At 37.4% G+C, this 20,601-nt stretch overlaps 1 protein-coding gene across 1 annotated transcript; it reads right to left on the reverse strand.

Moving 5' to 3' along the window:
- Positions 1-432: 432 nt before the first annotated feature.
- tp73 (tumor protein p73) lies at positions 433-18,782 on the reverse strand. The gene is made up of 12 exons (XM_028001680.1): positions 18,511-18,782; positions 17,562-17,810; positions 7,084-7,270; positions 6,750-6,865; positions 5,907-6,016; positions 5,499-5,641; positions 5,294-5,382; positions 4,661-4,788; positions 4,208-4,362; positions 3,962-4,091; positions 2,441-2,534; positions 433-2,170 (listed from the first exon to the last, which is right to left on the reverse strand). The coding sequence occupies exons 1-12, from the start codon at positions 18,529-18,531 to the stop codon at positions 1,769-1,771; spliced, it is 1,824 nt and encodes a 607-aa protein (XP_027857481.1). The 5' UTR covers positions 18,532-18,782; the 3' UTR covers positions 433-1,768.
- Between the last annotated feature and the right edge of the window lie 1,819 nt (positions 18,783-20,601).

Here is a 20,601-nt window from a genome sequence, read left to right on the forward strand (position 1 = left end):
TCCACCTAACCCTATCACACACAAAATGACCACTAAGTTATTAGTATTGAACTTGTATTAAATTATTTAACTTATATAATGTTAAATAGCTTGTATTTAATTTGTTAAATACAGGTTAAATACTCGTTGCCTAACTTAAGGACCAAATCTTAATTTGCTATTTTCAGACATTTGCTTTATTCATTGCTCTATAAAAATATTTAATTATGGATATTTGCACAATATCAGTCAATATACAGGAATGAGGAAATACTTGAAAACTTGAGATGTGAGTTGAAACTCTTTATTAATATGATAAGGAGAGACATTAAGGAGGGGAAATATTTAAAATTATGATTTAAAGAAAAACACTGTGTTTAGCAAAATACACTGAAGAACATCTTACATCGCTTTACAAAACCAGTACAAAAAAGAAAGGATATTTGATCAGAATATTTAAACAAAACATTTTTTATTTACATTTTGAAATTCCATTTACCTAATACTGATCATTTGGACATTTTAACTTTAAAGCATTAAAGTGCTTGTTCTTAGACCATGCAGTGGTGACTGGGTGACATTATAATTCTCGCTGGGGAGACTTAAAAAAGAAGCCATTTTCTAAGGATTTTAGAAAATGGCCGTAAATTAGGTTTTTATTTTGGTGCAGACCAAAGTTCTGCACATAAATGTGATGGTATGAAACATTTTTTTGTTGTTGTTGTTGGTTTGAAATCTACAAAAAAAAAAACTGGAAAGGAGTAATAAAAAAGAAACATAAAGACACACACACACACAAAACTTTGAAAAAGTCTTAAGCCATCTTCTTTTCTTCTTAATATTTTTCCCTTGAGTAACTGGGAAACTGGGAATTCCATTAGTAAACTAAAAGGGCTTTGAGAAAAAGTTTTCAGTCTTTGCATAATTGAAAAATGGTTTAAGACTATTCCATGCTATTCCTGCAGTAGTCAACATATGGTGACCTTGCCCTGCAAGGACTTTCAAGCTACTCTGAAAATGCATCTTGATAAACAGGGATCTTATTCTTAATTTATTATTTACACAACAAATTAAAATCCAGTCATTTCACTATAATACTGTTTCAGAAGCTTCGTTTCTTCCTGCTGTTTGTGAGTATGTTACTAAAATAAAGGACAAGCACAGTATTTTCTAGAGCATATTAAATAGTAAAAGCTATAACACTTGTTAACATATACACAAGTAAAGCTGAAGCCAACATAAATGAACAACATATTCAACTAAAAGTTATTCATGTTGTCATAGTTAATAAAAAATACATAACTGTGGTATTGTAGCCATAGCATTGACTTACTATTCAGTCCTAAACATTTGGTTCATACAGCATCATTTAGAATCTAAATACCCTTAACCACATCTATTCCAAAACATTTACAACATACTCTATATACATTTGTACAAGTTAGGAAAAAAACTGAAAATAAATAATTTAGTTGAGAAGAAATTATATGCAAACAAACAAAAAATACCCCGTAAAACTTGCAAACTGGTGGCTGGCTTTCTACATGTGAACATTATGACGGAAAAAAATAGTTGTAGGTTTAAAAAGTCATGATTATATCTGTAATTTACTTTGCATGGGTAGAATTGTGTGTGTTATCCTGGGGAGGAAAATGATTTTTAAAGCTATTGAGAATAATCCAACAATTCTTTTGGGAAAGATCTGAACTCTCGAAACCACCAGACGTCCTGATGGAGCACATAAACAAGCAATTAATTATGTTGACATTAAAAAAAAAAAAGTGCAGTCTCAGTGAACATCGCTCTCCATGAATTCCTCCTTGATGGAATGCTTGCTTCGGGACTCTTTGCAGTCAGGCATGTCAAAACCAAAGTCAGCCCATTCATCAGGAGCTGGGGTCATCCCAGATGGCCCCACAACGCCAGGCCTATTAGGGATTGTGATGGTGTGGCGGACACGAAAGTGCACAGCCTCCATGACCCGCTGACGCTGCAGCTCCCCGCCTGCCGCCCCGATAGCTGCCATCGCCGAGGCTGCCATGTTGCTGCTGGAGCGAAGCAGCTGCTGGCCGTGGTATTCGTGGTGATGGGCGGAGTTGGGAAGTTGATGAACAGCTCCTTGTTTCATGTCCTGCAGACCTCGCCAGATTGCAAGGCGAGACTGTTCAGGTATCTTCAGAGCACCTAAATCCTGGGGAAGGCACAGACAAGAATGTAAGAGAATGTAAAATTGTAATAATGCAAAAGCACAAAGCAGAAGAATTACAGTGCCCTCTTGTGGTTGAATAAAAATATGTGTTTATGGGGACCGACAGCATTTAAAACAAGTCTCAACTATTAAGCAAATTGCAGGTCTAGTGTTTTTGTTGTGCTGTGGTCTTTGCTTGATTTCTTTTTCTTTTCCTATAAGGCCAAATCCGTAAAGGTGTGTCAGGCAAATGATTAATTTCAGAGTAGTTACCTCCATTGTAAGGGTTTGGAGATGGTAGACAGACTGGAGGCCTTGTGAGGTGAAGTACTCAATGAAGTTCTGACAACCCAGACTGGTGAGAAAACTGTATGGAAAGAAAAGCAGGGCTTCTTAGACCAAAACTACAGCTGAAGGAAGAACTAAAATATTAGCATTAATTATTTAAACACTATTGTAAACTATAATTATTCCTTAGCAGAACGAGGAACATCGAAACTTTAACTTATTGACTATATTTGATTTAATAAAAGACTGTCAAAGTACATGATTTTTTATAATTTTGTGTCAATTTTTCTTTGATCAATTGCTTATCAATAACTTTTAATTTATGTATTTATTTTGAGACTGAGTGACAGATTTACTGCACAACTCTATTATCAAGTGCTTATGCAAGGTTACACGGCATGATAGATGCGGTGGAAGCAAGAGCATACACATGCATTTGTATTAATGATTCATGAGGACATTCTTGATTTGCTGAAAAACCTTTATTATAAATACATGAAATGTTAATACAAAGAGGTTGTAAAAAGAGTTTGTCTGTACATTGTAACTGTTCAAATATTCAAAACAGTCCCCCGAAAAACCAAAAGGATGGTGTAGCAAAACTGTCAAATATATCTTAAAGACCAGGGACTGCACTGACACATTATCCTCAACAAAATATATATATAAAAAAAGAATGTGGGGGAAAAAAAAGCTTTAAATTAATACAACTTAAACATTTCCTTTATAGAAAAATAACAGTAGTGCATTGCAAAGCCAGACTGTATACACAGTGACAGAATGAAGGATTTTAGATCTAAGTTTGTAACTAATAACAAATCGTTGCTGTCGGACAAAAAATTTCATAACTCCAAAAAAATTTACCTTTACAGGCAATGTAAATGAATTTACATGTGACATGCTCATCGACGTATTTCAAGAATTATCAATGGAACCACAGAGAGGAATGAAGAGTGAGCAACTGAGTTGATTCTCACAATAAAATCAAAAATAGAGATACAAAGTTTTTGCCCGACAGCGACAAAATGCTATTGCAGGCATAATGAAGGTCAACACCTCTTGACCAGCTTTGCTACATAAACAAACATTTTGATGTTTTAGGTTCGTGGTCACCGCAAAGCATTTTAAAAGCAGTTCTGAAGTTGATGCAGAATGCTAGACAATACGATGGCCAAATTATGGGATGAGAAATAATAATAATAATAGAAAAAAGTACAAATATATATTTTTAAAAACTGGACCTTCATTATGGCGGCAGTTATAAGGTATAGAGATTTGCATTGTAATTGCAAGCTTTTGTAAAGCAGCCATAATCACACCAAACTGTCTACATTTAGACATCACCTGGCAAAAAGTAAACTTAAACATGGCCAAAATAAAAAAAAAAAAGTAACCACTGAAGCATCAACATCCGACTATTTCACATTTAACCCAACAAGTGCATCTGACTGCCGGCTGGCCTTTTACAGTTGGCTAAAGAAGGAGTGTCACTGCAGGGTGAGGTACCTGACAAGGCTGGGGTCAGGGTTATAAGGTGGCGGGCTGCAGTGGGAAGCAGACACTATATTCTGACTGCTGTGGCCACTGTTCATGTCACCGTTACCCTGCATGTGGTTGCTGTTGAGAATGCTCTGACCTAAGGGGAAGAGAGGAATGATCAAGAACTGTGTCTTACTGGGTTTGTACTGGATGTGCCAGAAGTCTAATGGCAGATTTTAGGACAGATCATAAAAGAGTGTTGCAAATACATACCCATGTGAGCAAGGGTGGGGTTGGCGTTGGGATGCTGCTGAGGTTGGTGCCCCACCATCTGGTTGAGGGACTGTGTCTTTCCCAGGCCACTGTGTGAATGCATCTTGTTCATGTTGGACAACGGAGAATAAGAGGAGGGGGATGCTATATGGTTCCTGTTGGAAGAAAATAACAAAACGAAGGATGAATTGAAGTTTTATATTGCATACTTAGATGACTTTATATCAAAAAAAAAATTCTTATCCCCAAAGAGATCCAGTGTGGTAAAAAGTATCAACAAAACCAAAATCAGCCAGCATGTTTAATTCAACAATTAAACAGCAAAATGTCTCAGGAGCATTTACACATTAGTTATGACATTTGTTTTTGCACCAAGCAGTGCTAGTAAACATTTTCTTCTTCAGTCATAATTCATGCACAGTTGTAGCATGTGTATGTTTTAATTGAACTCACGGTCTCTGCAGCAGCTGCTGTTGTGTTTGTTGTCTGTAGGAGTCCACCAGTGGCTGCGGTACCAACTCAACCAGCTCCAAACTGTCTTTAATCTTCATCAGCAGCTCAAAATTATCCCGCCCACGAACCTGCACGCAAAGACAGCATCAGCGATAATGACGATCAATAGTCAGTACCATTGACAAACTACTGTCGCATTTAAGGCGCGACAGAATCCAGTTTGTACAGCAGGGGGCGCTAAAACCAAGCAAGAACTAAGCGGAATAACTGAGCTTGAGACCTTTCCTATTGATTGATATTTATGAAAAGTGTAAATTCCTTTAAAATTGTGTTTCTAGCTTCAGGTCAGTTTGCTTTAACTTTATGCTGGGAATGTTATAAATGAAATAATATTTAAAACTCCAGAACAATTATTTTCTGTGTCATAACAACATAAAATGAGCTTGATTTGAAATCTGTGCCTCGCTCTGATTTTGTGTAGAAAAATAAGGCAATCAGAAATTAATGTCTGCGATGGCTTGTCTATTGCTGGATTAAATTTGATAGCTTACATTACTAAAAGATCAGATACAGACAAAAGGTTTTAATTCATTTTTAGTAGTAAAAGGGAAAATCTGTCAAAGTAATTCTTACAGGAATATAGTAAATCTCTTCCTCTCCATGCCGTCTTTTTCTTATGTTGATATGTGGACTGGAAATATTTGGTGGACTTTGTTTAAAATCTGCAAACATCAGAAAACAATGTCATTCAGGTTTTAAAAACTCAAAAATAAAAACACTCTTGACTTTTGAAATGTTTTAGCAACACATAGAACATTATTCATTTTTATCAACTCACTGCGCTTGTTGGCACTTCCGTTTTTGACCACGCTGTCATTCAGGGCCTGTTGCTCCCTGAAGTGGTCCTCATCTGCTTTGCGGTCTCTGCCAGGACATGCGCATATCCGACCCTCAAATGATCGTCTGCCCAACACCTGGCCACTGCAGAGATTATCACAGAATTGAACACGTTTGTTGGCAAAACTTTAACTGGTCCAATATAAATTGAATTAAAACGACAGAAAAAGAACTGAAAAGTTTCTTTAATGTTCCTCTGCTCTGCTGTAGACCTGTCAACACTTTGACTTTTAAATAATCATCAAAAGAGCATTTAGACTTTTAGACATTTAGATCAACACATCTAAGTCTAAATGCAGTGTAATTTAAAAGAAGAGCTATTGTGGGGAGTCTTGTGTCAATTACTTACTCTCTGGTTTCCAAAGTAATGATGATGAGAATTGGTCTCCTGTTCATCCCACCCACACAGCTGCTGTTGCACATGAAATTGTAAAGGATGGTAGTAAACTCAGTCCCAACCTGAAACACAGCACAACATATTTAGGCTAAACTGCCTTAGTCTGACTGACACTTTCAGCCAAGTTTCAGAATTGTTATTCCTCAAGCTATTACTTTCATAACATTAATTAACCACCAGGGGGAGGTGTTGTAGTGCACTTTGATGTGAGAAGAGACAATCGTGCCTTTTATTGCCCTCCACAGGTGCAATCACAGACATGATGATGCCTGTTCATGTCTGCACACGCCCGGACCCTTTATTTATAGATGTGCCTACTTCGAGGTACTTGTGTGAAATTCTCTTTTTCTCTGCAACGATCTTGACTAAGCGACTTGAGAGTTTTAACTTGTTTCTAATTTCAGTAGAAAATACAAAAGCATTCAAATACCACCACATATTTTCACTTGCTTTTTTTCTTCCTTTCCTGTTCATTTAACATCTGTGTCTTTCCTGTCACAAGAATTTACTTAGAGTGCATAACTTAAAGAGGATATGTTTTCAAAGCTTTTAAATCACAAGTCCATTAGAGTGTTATGTTTTCATTTTGTTATTAGACCCCTGTTGTCTGTCTGCGAGTACATTAACATCATTCAGAGAGATCACAATGAACATAAAGTTTCCCTTCATGCAGATAATGTCTTTCTATTTATCTCCAAATTTCTTGACTGTGTGTTTTCAGTTCTCATCCATCCAACTAAATGCATTTCATCTCATGTGTATCTCACTTATTCACAGAAATGTTGAACCACCAACCTGCGGAGCCTCATAGGGCACAAAGACACTTTGTCTGCCAGTGACTGGATCATCCACATGCTGACAAAGGTTGTTTCCCTCTACTCTGATCAGGTGACTGGCTGGAGCTGTTTGACCTGAGGGGACAGTAAGCATTGAGTTTGTTGATTTACATCCAAACACAGTGTATTCAGTATAAATCCCTTGAAGTGACTAATGTGACATTAACTCAAAATTAATCGATTGAATTCAACTAATAAACAAAACTGAGCCTTTTTTTTGCTACATTTCTTTTACATTTCGCATAATACAAGCTTTACATGTCATGTGAAATGTAAAGCTTGCTTAATTATACCATCATTGAATTCCCGTCCAAGTTCGTGGTTGGGGCACCGTTTGACGACCTCTGTGACATGCTCTGCCTTTTTGTAGACTGGCATGGCTCGGATGATGCTCCCATGAGGAGGAGAGGACGACACCTTGATCTGGATTGGGCAGGTTTTGGCAATTTGACAGTAGAGCTTCTTCAGTAAAGGAGAGTACTAGAAAAAGAAAGAGATACCAGAAGTTAGTCCCGTGGAATAATAATAGTAATAATAATATTGAGGTTTTTAAGAAAAAAAGAAAGGAAATTGAAAATGAATGACCAGAAATGAAAGTGCTCTCTAGACACATATTCTGGGAACAATTCAGCTGATATGTTATGCTAACATGCGTAACATGATAGCATATTTTTCTTTCTTTTTGAAAGTAAACTTGAATCTTATATTGAATGCATTTTGAATGTGAAACTGTTTTACATACAGTATAAGCAGCAGTCACAATGATTGCACAAACACACGATATTATAACAGCCAATGAATGAAATTAGCACAGTGCACTAAAAGCATTTTTGTCACAAAAATGTCTCAAAGTGCAGAGAAATGAATTCACTGATTGAAAAACGGAATGTAAGTGCAGACAAAACGACAAAAACAAAAGAACGTGTCTGACACAAACATGAACAAGAACAAGATTCTACAGGGAAAGAAACAAACAGAACTGTTAACCAATTACCTGAAAATTATTTTAAAAATATGTGGTCTGATGTAAGCCTATCACTAGAAATAAATTACAGTATATGCCTGACTGGATCTGTTTGTGAACCGCAGAGGCCATACTGTATGACCAGAAGTATATATATAAAAAACAAAAAAAACAACTGGAAATCAGCGGACTAAAAGAATTTTTTTTTCTCTTAAGTCATTCAAGTTGATCTCTCTTGACAAAAACAAGTAAAAAGAAAATATGCTGATCTATGTTAAAGCCAAATCTTTTGCAATCCCTTAGTTTACAATCGTCTGCACATGTACACGCATGCATGGGAGAGTGTAAGTGCTAGAAACACGTGCATAAAAATACTTAGCAAGAAATAAAACAGGCTCAGCATGCCACAACTCAATCTACAACCTTCCAGGATAAAAACCAAGAAGTCTGTTCAGGCTTGTACAGACATGCTGTGATGTGCTAAAAAGCAAATAAAATAGCACCTCGCATAGGAGAGATAAAGTATGTGCAGCTCTAGATCTGTAATGTAGCATACAAAAAAATGAGGGTGGAATCTTGTCGTTTTTCATAGATGGAAGACAAGAAAAATAATAGAACCACAGAATTAATAGAACCATTATGTAAATGGCTCTGGATGAAATCTGTAGATGTAAAATATCAGCTGCGATTCATCTTTACCTATTACTTTACAATGATATAATTTCACAAATTCCAAAAATAATAGTAGTCACTTTACATTACATGGACCGGTCTACTGTTTCATCTTGGAACTGGAGTTTTATGAACAATACATTTTTGAGACATTTTGGGTCTAAGAGCAGATGTAGTCTAGAGTGGTAAAGTCCTAGTGACACTTACTATCTCAAAAGTCAGATTTTTGTATGAGCAGGGAAAACACCGCTTGTAAAGTTTACCAGGTTGAGCTGACAACACTCTTCTGCGTCGACGCTCTTTCTCCAGGAAAAATAGTAAAAAAAAAAAGGATAAATCACAGAAACATAAAAATATTTTTTATAGGAAACCCTGGGAAATGTGAAGTCATGTCTACATTTCATTCAGACTGCAAGACAGGGGAAGAGATAAAGACTTTCAGCAGGCAGCAAGAAAGCTTAACGTATTACTGAAAAGTCGCTGTGCTTTTGAGCTTTTAACTCCATCAGTCATTGGGTGAGAGGTGAGGCACACCCTGAACAGGTTGCCAGTCCGTCACAGGGCAACACACAGACACAGAGGATAAACAACCAACAACACATATTCTCACACATAAAGACTAACCAGGTGACCTAACAGTGATGTTTTTGAACTGTGGGAAGAAGCCAGAGTACTTGGAAAGAAAGCAGGCATTCACGGAGAGAACATCCAAACTTCAGGCAGTAAACCATCGACTAGGATTTGAACGTGGGGTAACACTGGTTACCCAGGATAACACTTACCCTGGGTAACACTGTTACCAGCTCCCCATGCAAGCAGGCTTTACATCTTCTTATTTTAAAATTCCTCAAGTGCGATTGGAAATAGGCCACAAAATTCTGATCGCTGCATATCTCGTCATTGTCCAGCCACTGTTGAAATCCTTGATGGAAAGCTAAACACTGGTGTGCCTCATGGATACAATGATACATTGTCTTGCATCCTCTGCTACTGCTTAATGAAAAGTATTTCCTAAAACTGGATATTGTTATTTACAGCAAAAAGTAAAAAAATAAAAACACACAAAAAAAAACAACAGGTTCTTTTGTCTCCTTAGTTATGTTTTTTAGTTATACAGTCATAATTTTTCATTTCTTCTTCACCACTTTTTCAGGCGGAGGCCAGAAGGAGATTTGGTAGTCATCGAATCAGCATAATTAAACTAACTTATGCTGACTTATGACGGGTTGTTCTAAAACAACAGCCCACCCATAAAATGCCCTCTTTGCTAATTTCACACACATCCATATACAAAAGAAATACACAGGTAAGAGGGCCTGACAACCAAACTGCACACACATGCCCTTAGCCATGAACAATGGCAACGATGGAAATACCTGTGCACAACATTACTCCATCTAATTTTCCCTAACAAGCCTCTATACTGTGAATAAATATGTTTAATTTTATTTACTGAATTTTGAGCTTTTCATGTTACTGCAATCACTCATGCATGGATAAACTATTGGTTTGCTTTCCGACAGAAATTAATGGAACATAAATGTGAAGGATCAAAGAAAATGAACCTTCAAGAAATTATAAAGCGCAGTAAGTTAAATAATAGTTGATGGACATGATGGTGTCAGATGTGATGACTGTGTTCTACGCTGTATAGAAATTATTTTTACTGATCTTAAAATTAACAATAAATGAGTTTTCATGGCTTGACTGAACTCAAATAAGATTGTAATAAGTCATCAGTATGTCTTAAGACTTTGTTCAACTGGTTTTGTTTTTCCAACAAAGTCTCTTTATATTTCAGTATTTCTTTTCACACTTTCAGCATTTAGATACAATTAATTTCATTTCTCTATGTTTTCAGGATCCCCCACATTATTTAAAAGTCAATAAGGAATCTACAAGAAAAAAATGTAGTGGTTCATATAATGTGAAATAAAAAAAAGTGCTTTTGTCATAGAGCTGCTGCAATTCACTACTCCTTAGACTCTTATGTGTCTTGTAATGTTACATACAGTATGTTACGTAAAGCTGATTTCAGCAGCGAAAAGTTTTTTTTCTTACTTAGTCTGACCTAATATTAAATGTAATAACTGTAAAAAGGGAAAATAGTAAATATTTTTGTGTTTTTATCCTTCCAGAGTATATTTTGCTCCTTACTGTGGTCACCAGTATATATACTGCATATACTCTCCCCCACACACACCTACACACACACTCACACGCAGGATAAATATTGTGGTAAAGAGTAAGCATAAAAGAAAAGGATCTGCGGTAGCTCCTGTATCTTCATGTACAAACAAGACATTTTGAGTGATGACTAAACCAAGTTTTATTTCAGATCACAGAGAGTACTGAAGGGGAAGAGATAAGAATATTGATTAGGATTGGTAAAAAGAGGGTAAAATTTGGATAAATGTTATTTTTTCCTTTTGAATTATCTTAATACAAACAGTTCCAAATTATAGTCAGCTGACAAACTTGTCACAAATAAAAATAATGTCAATAGTTTAATGTAAAAGTTTCTTTTTCACCCACTGTGCTGCAGATTTATTCTTTAGTACAATTTGATACCATTTTTAGCAACAAAAATTGTACCAAATTAAGCTTTGTTGTTCTTTTTGTAGCACACCGTTCATAAAACTGAAACAGAGACATTTATAATAGCCCAGAAAACAAACAAACAAAAAAAAACAGTCAGTTTTATAAAGCGCTGCCACAGATTGAGGAATACATCCTTTCTTCTGCATAGAGGACCCCTGTAGGCAGGTCAGGACAGGATCCTGCAGACAAGGTGATAATTGCCAGACCATCATCCATGTACACAAGCAGCAGCATGCCTGTTGCAAATTCAGCTGACAAATATTAAAAAAAATCTTGTGCACCTTCAAACTCACAGCGGCATTTAGAGTCGCCATAGAATGTGGATACTTTACATATCCACATCGTCTAGAATGGCTTTTTTCACTTGCTTTGTAATTGTAAATCAAAATGGAAAAGAGACTATTTGTAGCCTTAATGAATTATTTTCTTTTCACTTTTTTGCTTTACACAAACTCTGACAGAAAAAAATATGACCAATTTAAAATAACATTGATGTAAAAAATTACTTTACCCAGACTGTGTGTTCTTTAAATCAATTTGCATTTCATAAATCATTTACTGCATTTCTGGAAACCAAAAACTTAGTCATTTTGAGGAATTTGAATAACATCCTACAACATGCAGTGGGGGCAGCAGGAAGCAGCTTCCTGGAGTGAAACTGACCTGGCCACCACAGTCTATCAAATGTAAATGGTAGTAATAAAATACTGATTATATATGTGGTTAAGTGCTAACTTATTCATCCTTCTGGTAAGTTTAGATTTAAAAATGTTATTCAACCAAGGACATTGTTTCTGACATGAAATGAGAGAGGGATCCTAAAAGAAATATTGCAAAACTATATAAAAGGAGTTTTTTCTACATTTTATTTAAAAAACTGTATGCAGACAATTATTTTACTAAATAAGAGATTTCTTTTAACTTAACTCTGCCAGGGGTACAAATATATCTATTTGCTCTAACAACTTTTTAGTATAAATTCCCATATTTGTTTGATCTGTAGATTCTTCTCTAGAGGCCTACACGTGCGTATCAAGTGAGTTTTCCCAGATTTCATTGCTTGGCAGTGAGAGCATGGTGATGTGGCTGTGAATGATGTATTTGGAAAGTAAGGGAAGGAAGGATGCATTGTGCAGGACTTGTTGGGACCTGCGTCCTAACGGAGAGACGCTAATAGCTGGGAAGAGGAGCTCCTCACAAGCTGTAGTGAAGTACATGCTGGAGCCTGCATTTCAGCCGCATCACACACACACACACACACCCACCCCACACATCCCACTCCCATCAAATGCGGTTTTCACGCGCACAATCACACTCGCGCACACGCGCACATGCTGAGTCTGAAAGTATGGAGAGCGGTCTTGTAATTTGACAATGCTGAGGTGTTAGATCTCATTTCCAGTCGCGGTGACGCTCGTCTGCATCCAAGCTAAGGCATCATCTTTAAGAGGCAGGAGAGCGGCAGAGTTTCAGAGCTATTATCACTAATGTGTGTTGTCTTGACTAGACAAGGAGGGGGGATTACCAGGCTGGCTTAACATGGGCTTGGATGGGATTATGGTGTGTGGAAACATTATGAAAGATGGGGTGGGGGGGAAGAATCGGTTCTTCTGTTCTCTGCCCTCTTTTAATGGTGGATCTGTCGGTATGTGGCCATAAATCTAACATTTCGTCACAACGGCAGCTGAAGACCTGAGAGGAAAGGATTTAACAATAAAAGCTTGATGCAACAGGTAGCTCAATTTCTTGTAATCTCCAAAAGCGATGCCTTGCCACCCAGTCTTAGTGGGAGGCAAAGAGCTGGGAAAAGAGGCAACTGATTATAGTCAATATTCCCCTGCTGGCATTCCACACTACCTGAGGCTACAAGGAATGAGCATAGACTTAGATGGTTGACTATATTTAGCAATGTGACTATATGTATCCAACTTTTCTAAGAAGATTAAAAAATAATAATAATGAAACTCTAATCTTTGACTGTCTCCTTCAATTTAAAAAAAAACTGTTATTCTTATATTTTCTTTCCAGACCTGTAATTACAGAATATCTGTCATTTCTTTCTCCTTACTGTAACAGTAACCTGGCAAGTATATGCAAAAAGTGCTGCCCCAAAAAATAAAACTTTTTCAACAAGCCTACATTTTGTCATAAACCACAAACTTCAATGTCTTTCCTGAGATATAATGTTGTATTCCAACTAAACATACTGCACAGGTACTTGAGAAATGTAAAAAAATATATATTTGGTTTTTAAATTTTTCCTTACTAGCAACAATGAGAAAAATGTATTCAGTCCCCTTTACTTTGGTGCTTTTATATAAAATTCAGTCCTCTGAATTGCATTCAGAACTCAGACCATTCCCACTTGGAAACATGGTGGTGGCAGGATCATGCTTTGAGGATTCTTTTTTTTTTCAGCAGGTAAAGGGAAGCTGGTCAGAAATGATTGGGAATAGAGCTGAATAAAATGGCAGTGCTAAGTCCCAAGACTTCAGACTGGAGCAGACAGACATCTTTCAACAAGCAGAGCAACAATACAATACATGAGATCAAAGCAAATTCATGTGCATAAATGGCCCAGTCAAAGTCCAGACCTAAGTACAAGTTAGTATACGCTGCAGGATTTGAAATAGCTGTAACTCTCCATCTGATTGACTGAGCTTGAGGTATTTTCAGGAGTGGAATATATTAATGTCTAACTATACAAAGCTGTCAGAGACAACAGTCATATTCAATGAATCAGAATATTTATTTTCCTGATGAGACACATTTCTCAGATAAAAAGCACTTTTTGAAAATAGCAACCTTCAAGCAGATATTAAATATGCTTTTTTATGAAGTATTAAAAGGCTTTTTGTTATTATTCTGATGGAACATTGTGTTTTCGTTCCATTTAACCAGCAAATCATCATAATTAGCAGAAATAAATACTGAAAAACATCAGTCTGTGTCTAATTAATTTAAATAATATGTCTGAATGAAAGTTGTTACTGAAAGTAATTAATTTTACAATAGTATTCTAATAATACTGAACATGGCTGCACCTCAACAGACTTTCAGCTATGGTTGCAGAGAAAGATGGTTATAAAAAGTATCGACTCCGGGAGGTTGAATACAAACGACCAGCACTCAGATTTTACGTGATTTTACAAGATACACACAACAAGCAAAATTAGGTGCGATGTTACAATTGTCTAATTTTTAAGATATTAACAAGTTCATAAAGGGACAGAAAAAAAAATAGCTCTGCTGCCCTACTTTCCTTTTGGAACAGATCATGTGCATTTGTAGATTTGTTTTTTTGCATCTAGAGTTGTTTTAATTTCTTTTAGTTACATAGTCATGTTTGTGCTGATATATTTACATACATTTATTAATTCATGTCTGAAAAATAAATAAAAGAATAAAATGAATAAAGTTCTAATTTATAGTAGTGTTTGAAACCACGTGTCAGTTTACTGCCACTTCATGATAATGTGCCACTTTGGGTTAGCCCATCCCATAAAATCCCAATAAAGTACACTGAAGTTTGTGGTTTTTATGTGAAAAATATTTTTACAAGGTGTAGACACTATTGGAAGAGACTACATATGCTTTCTTTTTGCTTAGCAGATTTCCATAAAAAAAATCTTAGCAGCAAGTTTAAGAAGAAGAAGAAGAATTACTTTATTCATCCCAGCAGGGAAATTATTTCGCAGTTACAGCACACGACAGGAGCTGCGTCTATTTGGTTTTAAAAAGAAAAAAGTTGCTTCATAGCTCAAGAAGAGTTTTTTTTTTTAGCCCATCCTGATTTTGCTTCTCCAATTCTACCGCCAAGCCCAGAAGACAGAGCGAAGCCTTATAAAAGACTAAATCCCTCACTCTGATCCCCTTGTTTAATGGCAGTGGAGGCACTAAAATAATCACAGGTTATCTTCTCAATCCCTATTTTCAGTAAAAGTCATTTTCCAGTCAAACACTCCTTTGTGTCTTCTCTTGAGATGATAGCAAAGCAGTTTATCGCCTCAAAGAAAAACAAAAATCAACCAGAGAGAACTAAGCATAAGGAGAACTAATGCTTTTTTTCTCTGAGCATCAACAAGTGCCTTTTGCCAACATTACACAATGAAAACCGACATTTTGAAAGGGTTTCAATAGTGAATTTATGAACTTATTCAGTTCATAAATTCCAGGTTCAGCTGGAGGTTTCTTTCTGTCATGAAGGAGTTGTTCCTTTCCACTGGCGCCATTTGATCAGGAGGAGGGAATGATGCAAAGTGAGTAACCAGAACCACAAGTCGGACTTCCTTGGGTTGACAACTTTGTACCAATTGGCATCACAAAACAAAAATTGGAATGTATGTGGTTAAAGTTGAACCTGATGATTGGGTTGAATTAAACTGACCTGATGCTTTCTTTTTATGAATCAAACTTTGCAAAGTTTTTAAAGAAGACATTTGTTGTAAACTTTAATGAATAATTAAAGCTGAATTGAAGCAAACTGAATCGAACCTTATAGCTATGTTAGATCAAACAGACTATCTTTACTTCGCTCACAGAGACGTTTTGTGAATTTCATGTGTTTTAGGCACAAAACTTTGAGTGAAGTCGGGGTCAGCAAACTTTACAAGAGATTCATGTTTACTGCAGAACTTTAAAAAAAAAAATTTGGCTGAAGATGTCAAATACCAAAAGAGTCTACTGAACTGTGCGAGAAGAATTATAACGTTAGGAATTTTTTATTATTCAAAGTAATCTGTGTGTTTAGCAGGCTGGTAAGTACATCAGCAGTATAAGGAGCTTAAGCCTATTCACTTCAAATCCCCATAAAATATTTGCTTCGTTTGCTAGGAATAATTCTTTATCATCTCTATCAAGTATCAGACGAAAACACCAAATTTTAAAAGCAAACAGAGGGATCTGTTTTTGGCTCATTGAATTATTTTCTTCCAGTTCATTTTTTCTTTTATTCTGTTGTTTTTGGGTTATGTGAATGCAATGTGGCTGAGAGATTTAAAGGAGACGAAGAGGATAGGGAGACAGAATTTATCTGAGGATAGAAAGGAAAACTTTTGGGCGCCAGAGGTGACAACCATGAGCGCATGTTAAGACGGGGAAGAAGGAAAAGACAGAGAAAGAAAAGTGGCAGGTCAAAGACCACTGCGCTAATGTCCAAGGCAGGATCTTCTTACATCACCGAGGACAGACTGAAGGAGTCCATCACGCATGGTTACTCCAAGCAAACACACAGCCCCCGAGGACTTCAGCCTCACACACAGTGTGAGGGAAGAGCGGTTTGTCTCTTGTTTCAGGGAGGTCAACTGTGTGACAGTCGGAGGTGACACCTTTCCAGCGAGAGGATTCTCAGTGGTTTGATGACAAATTACGCAGCTCTCGTTTCACCTGTCTTTCACCACTGTCACATCACCTTATGCTCCTTTATGCTTCTAATGTAAATATCCTCGCTTAGGTTTCTCTCAGGAAAGTTCCTCAAAGAGAGTTGACAATCAAGAATTTCTTGGCCACTTCCACTTTTTTCTGGTCTGACGTGTTGATTTCAATTTTTGCAGATTTAATATTTTTACTCTAAATAAAATACAACAAAACAACAAAAATAGGTTATTAGATAGTTAGTAGCTTCGAATAGAACAAACATTAAAAAACTAATTTCCTTTTTCCCCATTTAGATCTCAAAGAATCTGTCTGAATCTGCACCTCAACGCTGCTAAACTAAAATAAATAACCATCAAATTACATACTGTTGGTTGTTGGTTTATAAGCAGAATATAGTGAGAGTTGATACACTTCATAAGCAGTAAAAAAAATAGATTTACAGATTTGACGTGCTGATGATTGTCTAATTCCAGTCTCTGGTCGATTGGTACTTATTCAAGCTCTGCTACTGATGGAACATTTTTCACACAATGTGTGGATTATATCAGCAATACATATGTGATGTTGTCCTAAGCCTATGTTTGATGGAAGGTTAGGCACATCATCAGATGAAGATCTGTAAAGGCTTGCATGATTGATTGTGTTCGGCCTTCCCTCTGTACTAAAGTTCGGTTTCCCACGATGCATATCTCAAAACGTCCCAAGTTTGATCGCGTTAGTCTTTCATTATTATTACTACCATGTCATCTGCACCAACATATATTTACTACAACTCTTAGATGCATATTAAATGCCATTATTTAAATATTGTCCAAACTATAACAGAATATGTCAGTGTCACACACTTAAGACAAAATGTTTCTAAGCAGTTCCATTGGACAAGACTTTCTCTGCTGTGCTCATCAGGCAGATTTCTAAAAATTTTAATAGAAGACAAGATAAATCACTGGACCCGCTTTTGCCTGCACTCAACACGCCTGCACATGTGCGGGCTGGGGTGAATGTGTGAGAATGAGTGTCTCCGTGTGAATATTGATGAGTGTGTGACTAACACTGAGACAGAAAGAGGAAAAAAAGCTCCTGCATGCACAGACAGGGAAGCTGCATGTCAAGGCCTCAAACGTGTGTGTGTGTGTGTGTGTGTGTTTGTCTACTCACGGTCCATGTGGCGGACTTGGCGGTGCTGGACTGCTGGAAGGACACCTGGAAGGCATGCGGCCCCGGGTAGTCGGTGTTGGAGGGGATTGCCGGGGCAGGGGACAGGCCCTCAAAGGTGGAGTTGGGCTGGGAGTAAGGCGAAGGGGTGGGCACGGCCGACGAAGACGTGTTCTCGGAGCTGTAGGGGCTGGCGGACGTGGCGCGGCTCCCCAGGCTCTCCATGCTGCTGCTCAGCAAGTTGTACTGGGACTGGGGGGAGAAGCCAAGAGGGAAGAGAACGAAACAGGTGAAAAAGGGAGGGAGCAGGAAGGCAGAGGGAGGACACAGCTAGAGGTGCGAGAGAGACAGAGGTTTTGGAAGCTTAAGGGAGGTCAGGTTACAGAAGAAGAGGGAGATCTATGTGTGATGCTGCATGTTTAACTGAGTAGGTTTCCCACATCTGCATTTTTGGTGAAACGTACAGAGCATTCGTACAGAGGTCCTTCCTTCAGCTTCCTTGTGGTTATGTGACGCATGTTGTACAACACAGACATGACAAGGTTTACCTAAATGCATGCCCTTTCCCATTTTTTTCTCTCCAGCGTGTTTACGAAGAGCGATGATGTGCTGTATGTAAAAATAAGTGTTAATGACTTCTTTTAGGCCCAAACTTGTCTGTACATAAACTACCTTAGTTTTCTGGCATAGGATGTCCATAAAAACACACACAAAAGAATAATTTTTAAAAATTATAAACATAAACAAGTTCACCCGTTCACTTTGCACGATGGTCATTAACAGTAATTTTCCTGCTGTACCTTCAATAACTAGAACCCATACAATTAAGTGAAAGTAATAGTAAAACTAATCTAGATTTTAAAAACAAACCCGATTTTTTTTGTTTTTGATTTAGACACGTCAAAAAACTGCATTGCACTACCATCCAAAGAAAACAAAAAAGAAATTTTACCTTCTTTTTCACGTAGTACATCCTCTAGAGCATTGGTCTCATTTATCAAATCTTCCGCCAGTCAAACGTCCAAACACAACAGAGTACCGCAGAGTGCAGGAGCATAGCCTATAACCTCAGACCTCAAGCAAGGTGTGCATCAGTGGACATGTTCTACCGCACACTCAAGGCACACGTGCTGCCAGGACAAGGGGAAAAGAAAAGGTGAGGACTGGTGTGGAGAGAGAGGAATGATACACTGAGATGAGGGGAGAGAAGCGGAGAAGGAAAAGAGGGATGGGAACCCAAAAAATGGTACGACATTCTAATTATGGCATGCCCGGACATAGACGGCAACGCCGGGGCGCATGTACACACATGCTTCGAAACACCTTGTAAAGGCCTACTCTAAGTCAACACTGTCTGGTCTGACATCGAGAGCAAGATACAGGGCGTGAGCGAGGTGAGAGAGAGGGGAAAAAAACACACAAAAGAACAGAAGTTCAAAGGTCACAACCCCCACCTTCCTGCATTGCAGATCAATCTCACTCTAAATAAGAATCTGAATCGGCTGTATTGGTGAGGTTTTGTGCACAAACAGGGAATTTGACTTTTTGGGTTGTGCACACAAGCCTGACTAATACAGTCAGTAACACAGTCAGGTGGTCAGCACTCTCAGAAGAGGAAACTTCCAACGGCTTTGCAAGCATGAAATAAATAATGTTATATGTTTCACATAAATTGGAAAGTAGACAAAAGTTTCAAGCTTTAACTGATGGACTTTAATTTCTCAACTGTGTGTTTGCCAAAATACCAAGTGTCGACCGATTCACAGTTTTTATTTTTCAATTAAAGTGTACCATATGGACAGAGTGAATTTATTCTTTTTTGTGTGAAAAGGCATTTCAAGTTCTTTAAAATTGAGTTACATGTGTTTCATTGAAGAGCACATTTTTCAACACAACGTCAGTTAAATAGCATTGCAATAAAACATGGACCCAAAAAGCCTGTGCTGTATTTGGAATATTAATCTCTCTCTTTAAATACGAACTTAAAAACTTTTTTCTTTTTCTTTTTATCTTTCATATGATGTCTTGGAGCCATGCGATAGACTGGTGACCTGTCCAGGGTGACCCCGCCTCTCGCCCAAAACGTTCGCTGGAGATAGGTACCAGCACCCCTCCTGACCCCACTAGGGACAAGGGTGTTAGAAAATGGATGGATGATGTCTTGGACTGCCTGTGCTATAAATACGCTTGCCAAATCTTGCCATTAAGAATTATTATGTTAACTGCATGAGCCAATAAAATGAGTTGTTAAACAAAGTCAATAGTACTTGAAGATGATTGTTGGTTTCTGATGTTTCATTTTAAGTTTTATACAGACTCAGAAGCATTGCATGTCCTGTTTAATGCACTCATATGTCATGTGCAGTGCATTGAAAATGTTTAATGTCCCGTGAATTATTCTTCAACACACATTCATCCCCAGCCTGCACATGGTTCTGGTTGTGGCAAAACCAATGCTGTGGGGATGGTTTCTTCAGCAGGGACAGGAAAGCTGGTCAGGAAACTGCAAGAAAACCCACTCACAATGGCCTAATCCAAGTACAAAGTTAAATTCAGAATATATGAGAAGAATTTCAAACTATTCTTTGTACTCAAACTCCACTCAATCTTTCTTAGATTGAGCCAATTTGCAAAGAAGAATGGCCAAAGAATTGAGAGTCTGCATGCACAAGATGGTGTTGAAACCCTATAAAATACGTGGAGCTGTTCTTGGAGCGAAACAAGGCTTTGTTCAATATTTACTCAGAGGGACTGCATACAAATACACAGCCTACTTATTGGATTTTTTGTTTGTGAAAAATGTAAAATCATCAAATATCTTATTTCTAGATTGCCCACACGCACATAAGAAATCCAATTAAATCAAATTTAAGGTTATAATGTGACAAAGCAAAATATTGTTTTCCTCCTTGATTACTTCCTTCCTTCTTTTTTCCTTCCTTTGCTCATTCATTTATTCAATCATTTCTTCCTTAACTTTTTCCTTTCTTTCCTTCCTTTCTTTCTTCTTCCTTCCTTCAAGAACAATCAAATCCTGCACACT

Source organism: Xiphophorus couchianus, chromosome 1 (genome assembly GCF_001444195.1).
Source record: "Xiphophorus couchianus chromosome 1, X_couchianus-1.0, whole genome shotgun sequence".
NCBI lineage: Eukaryota > Metazoa > Chordata > Actinopteri > Cyprinodontiformes > Poeciliidae > Xiphophorus > Xiphophorus couchianus.

Excerpts from the sequence above, each read along its gene's own strand:
- tp73 (XM_028001680.1), bottom strand. The coding sequence starts at position 18,531 with ATGTACTACGTGAAAAAGAAG. Across the intron at positions 6,866-7,083 it reads TGGACGGGAATTCAATGATG|GTCAAACAGCTCCAGCCAGT; the intron begins GTATAATTAAGC and ends CTGTCCCCTCAG. Across the intron at positions 2,535-3,961 it reads CCTGACCCCAGCCTTGTCAG|TTTTCTCACCAGTCTGGGTT; the intron begins GTACCTCACCCT and ends CTTTCCATACAG.